The 6,000-nt window shown below is 47.8% G+C and overlaps 1 protein-coding gene across 5 annotated transcripts in view; it reads left to right on the top strand.

The window, feature by feature from the left end:
• The window catches only part of Ptpre (protein tyrosine phosphatase receptor type E), a 134,271-nt gene that overhangs the window by 106,088 nt on the left and 22,183 nt on the right, over window positions 1-6,000 (top strand). For all 5 annotated transcript variants that reach the window (XR_779506.3, XM_010620797.3, XM_010620768.3 and 2 more), the window contains 2 exons: window positions 3,935-4,011; window positions 5,088-5,124. Coding sequence is in view for 4 of the 5 variants with exons in the window: in XM_010620797.3 (XP_010619099.1) it covers window positions 3,935-4,011; window positions 5,088-5,124 (114 nt within the window). In the remaining variant the exon portion in view is untranslated. The remainder of the gene's footprint in view (window positions 1-3,934; window positions 4,012-5,087; window positions 5,125-6,000) is intronic.

Genomic DNA, 6,000 nt, shown 5'->3' with positions numbered 1-6,000 from the left:
TTTTTTTTTTTTTTTTTTTTTTTTTGCATGATCAATGACGTTTGGACTCAGCATTACCTTACAGCTCCCCCATGACTATCTGGCTGGTGCTCAGTGATCAGAACCCTTGTGTCCAAGGAATCGGCATTGCACCCGGGACTTCAGAGCCTTCCCTGGGCACCCAGTCCCCTCACAGGGCATGGGCACCTTTTCTGCTCACATTCTAGTCACTCAGCTTGTGCTTGGTGTTGAGGACTGCACTCCCAGGGCAAGCAGGGCAGGGTGCTGCCTCACAGCCTTGGACACCAACAGGCAGGGCGCCTCCTATCCAGCCTCAGTCTAGATGATGTGCAACTCCTCTCCCTTGAACCAAGCAGCAAATCCCCAGCGTCTTCTGGGGCCCTGGACCAAGGAGAAAAATGACAAAATAAGAAACTGTTTGGCACCTTTGTGAGAAGGCTTAGCATAGGCCCAATTTTAACCCCAAAGGCCCCAAAGCTAGCTGTGGGCTAGGTTGTGTGAGTGGCAAGGAGGTATCAGAACTAGTATACACACAGCTATGTTGCTGGGCCCTCTTGTGATCTGCTGCAGCTGGGGGGCCTGTGCCTTGAGAGTGGCTTTCACAGCCTGCCCAGTGCCAGGACAAACCTTGTAGGTTCCCAGCCACCTTTGTAAAAGTTGTCCTGGACAGCTTTGAGCTTTGGATTAAGCAGCTTTGGATTGCGCTTTGGAATAGCAGGCTCAAAGGGCTCTGAACCTGAGCCAAAACCTCCACCTGGTCCAAAGAGCCACCCCTTTAGAGCAGTGCCTCCTGGGGCCCAAAAGCTAGCCTGCAGTGGGCTTTAGCTTGTTGTTTCTAGTTGCATCCATTTGCTCAGTCCGTACAAGAAGCTATGGTCTGTCCAATCTATGGTTGGGGTCTTCAGCACTTTCTAAAACTACTATTTTCCCATTTTACATACATAGAATTTATATATGGCTTTTACAAAGTGCAATGATCCAAGTAAAACTAGAGAAATTAATAAAATAGTCTTTCATTTGTAGAGGTAGCCAAGGGAGGACCAGAGTAGGGAGGCCACTGGTGGTGGTTATGCATCTGAGCTGTGAGAGGGCTGGCCCAGGTTAAATTCTGGTCCCACAGTAGGACCAGTCCAGAGGATCTGCTGCAGGATGGGCTGCAGGAATTAGAGGACAAGGTGAGGCATGTATGTGGCTCAGGCAACTCAGGCGAAAAGAAAACCACAGCAGCAAGAGGTTAGGGCTCCTCATTAAAAGTGATTTGCAGTAAATAAAAATCAGGACATGAGAGATTAGTGTCATTTTCTAATTTAATTAATTACCTCATTTGATCCATTTGTTTGATGCGTTCATTTATCTGTGTGTGTTGAGGACCTTCCTAAGGTTCCTAACCTGCACTTCTCAGTCACGAACCCCATAATCTCTTAATGGTAGCATTTACGTAGTTCACTAAGACTATTTCTGAGGCTGGGGATATAGGGTTATTTCAGTGACAGAACCCTGCACAGCGTGCACAAGGCCCTGGGTTTCTTCCACTGTAAGGACAGGGGAGGGGTGTTTCCAGTGCTATCTCAGCTGTGAGAATCACCTCAACCACCCAGGAGGCACAACTGCCTTGCCTGAACGTCCTGCCCTCAGATAGCAGGGCCTCCTGTCTGTGCATCTTCTCCCAGTGAGGCACATTCTCTAGCTTGCACTGCAAAAGAAAACCAGCCTTCTCCCTGACAGCAAAAGTGTAGCAGGTTTCTGCTCAGCTTCCCTAAATGCACCTTTGACCCCACCCCATGGTGAGGATCCAACCCCAGCCCCTCCCTATCCACCAGGGCCACCCCCAGGCGCTCCAAAGAATGCTGCCTAGACATGGTATGCCTCACATGAGTGGGATACTGGATTCCAGGGCCAGTGGCATGGAGACACTGTGGCCTAGTGAGGACCAGCGGGTGGCGCATACATGTGGGAAAGGCTTGTCTAATTAAATTAAGCTGCTGGTTCAAGGGGCTGTTGGTGCCATGCTGGGGCCAGGACTGTCAGCTGGACCTTGGGACAACAGACAGGGCTCTTAGGGCTCCCAGGGCCAACCTGTGAGAGCCCAGCGCTTACTCAGGATGGGGATTAAGATCACCAGCAGAAGTGGGAGAAGCCACCCAGCACTCACCCAGCCACAGGCACCTCCCTGCCTTTGCCAGCCTTCATCAAGCCAGGAGCAGGTAGGGAGCTCTAAGGACAGACCTGGAGATTTTGACTCCTTCCTGTGAAAGGCTCCATAGCCAACAGTCCTTTTTTCTGGAAAAATACCAACAGCTCATAATTTTAGGAAATGATGCATTGAAAGTGAAGTGTGACTTTTTAGAATGAGAAAACAGGAAGCTCTTAGAAACTGCAAGATTCTAAATGTAACCAGAGGCTATTTTTTTACCTTTGGTGTTTCTATAGCTGTCCTTAAAGTGTAAGTCATCTCAAATTATTTTCAACTAGTGTGACATGTTCAGCCAGAGCTGTTTCTACCTTCAGCTTGTCAGCCCTTTAGCAGGAGGGTCTTCAGGTGAAGTCCGTGGCTGTAGGTTTGGGATTTGATGCCCTGCCCACCCAATTTAGACCATGGCTGTCCCAAGAGCTCGGCCGTGCTCTCCTCTGCCAGCATCAGGACAGATCCAGCAATGAAGGACAGACATGAGGGCCGAGCCCACAAGCCTGTGGCCCAGCTGGCCACTTTCCAGGTAAAAGTGAGACAAGCAGGTGTGATGGAGGTGTGGCCTGACACTGCCTCCTCTGAGAGGAGAGGCCATAGAGTGAGAGAGGGGACAGGATGTGGACTTAATCACAACTACCCAGAGAACAGGAACTAAGCACCCACCATGCTCTGAGCTCCAAACACTCTTGAAACAGCCTTGTCCTAGGCCCACGGAGTCTGGCAGCCCTTGGGAAGGCAGCCAGCTGCGCTGAGCCACCAGGAGGGCGCTGTGGCCCACGATACCTTCAGAGACATGAAAATGTTCTTATTTCCTTAAAATCAGAAAAAAAAAAATCCAGCTATCTTTTCACTAATCACTAATGCAGCGGCAAAACAGCGTTAGGGTTTTTATGGATGGAAGGCCCATGGTAGCAGAACTAACTGCAGCTCACAAAAGCCTCCCTGATGGGCACACATACACCGCACCACACACCACACATGGGACTACACACAACCCACTCACACCATGTCATACACACAACACACATATAATACATGCACACACAACACACTCACAACACCCATACATACTACACACACACCAAACATGGCACAGCCATACAGAGAGCATATAGTATACACAACGTAACCACACACACACACACACACATGCACGGCCCTGCAGGTCAGCCTCCTGCTCTAGTGAGCTTCCTGTTCAGCAGGCCATCATCTCCTGGGTGGGGGGGGGGGCAGCATGCCCACTCCAGGTCTGTGTGAGCCCTGCCTGCTTACTTCTAGCCCTGGGGCAGACGGTGTGTCTCAGAGTCCTCACCCCACCCCTGGCACCCACTTTTCCCAGAAAGCCTGGGAGAGTGGGCCATCTCTTCGTCCCAGGCTCTCCTAGCCCTAACCTGCACTGCTCAGTACTGGGGCCCCATGTGGGACTCAGAAAACATGGTTGTCACACTGTAAGAGGCCCAGTGCTCTCTGCTGCTCCGGGTCTGTGTGGTCACGTGGCAGATCCTGTCCTGGAACTGTCGTCAATCTACTGCTGAGATCCGGTCAAGGACTAGTGGAGTGTATGTATCCCTACCTCAGGGCACCAACAGCCCCCACTACAACACGTTGAAAGATGTCTCTTCTACCCCATGACCACCGCAGAGAGCGGATTACATCCTTTCTCATGCTTCATGCTTTAGATGAAATAAATACATGGTACCCGTGAGTCCTTGTCATAACATCGTGGGCTTGTCTGGTCTTTTCTAGATGATCATTCCAGGGTGATTTTGAGTCAAGTGGATGGAATTCCTTGCTCAGACTACATCAATGCTTCCTACATAGATGTAAGTTGGCCATTTTTCTGTCCCCCTGGCCCAGCACAAAAGCACCCACTGAGCATTTGTGGGCTGAGTCTGAATCATGACTCTGAGCAGTTTCCTCTCCAGTGCCAGAGTTACAAAGTTACAACCCTGTTGGGCAGTTTGGCCACCCACAGCCTCGAGAACATGAAGCTGCTCACACTTTCCAACATCAGGGACTCTGTTTCCAGCAGGACAAAGGTAACACAGAGACAGCAAACCATGCTCACTGTACAGTGGTACCTCAGCTCAGCAATGCAATTCTTTCCACAATTCTGGTCACAAACTGAGTTGGACAAGAACCAAATCAAATTCAGTTCAGTGTTGACCTTATGGGGAAATTTTGTTCACTTCTCATCCAATTTGGTTTGTGATCAGAACCATGGAGAGACTTGAGTTCATGAACTGAGGTACCACTATATTACTGACAAACTAGAACCAGTTCAGTTCTAGTTCAGTTCAGTTCTGGAACATTGTTACTCATTAAATAAATTGTGATAAAATCATACGTGACAGGTTATTAAGCACACATTTAATTGATCTTTAGAAGATCATTTAATATAAATTATAAATTTCTCAGTTAAAATGCAAGGATAGCCAGGCATGGTGGTGCACACCTATAATCCCAGCACTCAGGAGGCTGAGGCAGGAGGATCGCTGTGAGTTCAAGACCAGCCTGGGCTACATAGTGAGTTCCAGGTCAGTCTCAACTACATAGTGAGACCCTGTCTCAAAACAAACAAACAAATAAATAATAAAATCAAATCAAATACAATGATATAAAGGATTTGTACATATTAGCCCAGTCAAAAATCCATAAATTTGATGAACCTGCTTCTGTGTGTGGAGAGGGGAATTCACAGACAAGACACATTAGAGAGGTCCCATGTGAACATAGCATTTATTTCTGAAATTACTAGTGAGTTTTCTTTTCTTCTAATTTTTTCCCTGTCTTCCAAACACTCTATCTATGGTGAGGATGTATTCCTTTCCTAACAACAAGAGTTAAGTTTCATCAGAGCTCATTCTGAGTCATTATAAATCTGGTTTCATTTTTCCAGGGTTACAAAGAGAAGAATAAGTTCATAGCAGCTCAAGGTAAGCTTTTTATTAAGTTAATTTCTGAACATTATTTCAGTAAAATATTGTGAATTCCTATCTGATAACAATAGCCGGATTTTGTATTACTTTTTTTATATGTATGCGTGTACTGCTGTTTGCTCTAATTCATGTTAGAGACTTATCGCACAGTAGATGTGTGTAGACAGACAGACAGACAGACACACACACACACACACACACACACACACACACACACACACACACACACACACACACACACACACACACCTGTTTCCACCCCTGCATGATTTACGCAGAGGTTGCACAGTGGTCCACTGGCATCTTGATCTTTGCCTTCATCATTAGACAACCTTGACTTTTCTCAGCTGGCCCAGGTCTATGCGGCTCTCAAGTTTTAGGAGCACGGGGGTGGGCAGCTTTGTAGATCAAGGCCATGGACAAGAGGCTTCGGCAGCAGACATGTCCTGAACCTCATTTCTCCAGGCAGTGGCCTCCTCCACCGGGGTGGAGGCGCCTTCCCAAGGAACCTGTGCTGTGCATGGTTAGTCATCTGGTCACAAACTGAGCTAGACAAGAACCAAATCAGGTTCCTCTGCTTCCTCCTCTTAGGCCAAGAGTCTATATAAGCAAGTCCCAAAATCATTGTCTATCAACATCACCTGGAGAGTTAGTTACAAATCCAGGTTCTCTGAGAGATAGAGAAACCACGTATACATGTATATGCGGGAGACATCAGGAACAATCCCCCCCGCTATAAATGTGGGAAAACATGACAAATGTTGGCTGAAATGGAGAAAAGCATATTTTTGGTTGTAAGCAGCTATATAAGGGGAGGCAGGCAAAGCCAGGCACCAAGTTCAAGAGAGAAACTGCCCCTTTCTCCATAGCATG

The sequence above is a fragment of the Fukomys damarensis genome, unplaced genomic scaffold (genome assembly GCF_012274545.1).
Source record: "Fukomys damarensis isolate Sample0158 unplaced genomic scaffold, DMR_v1.0_HiC HiC_scaffold_8, whole genome shotgun sequence".
NCBI lineage: Eukaryota > Metazoa > Chordata > Mammalia > Rodentia > Bathyergidae > Fukomys > Fukomys damarensis.
Note: the sequence above shows the minus strand (reverse complement) of the source record. Positions and strands in the feature narration are given on the sequence as shown.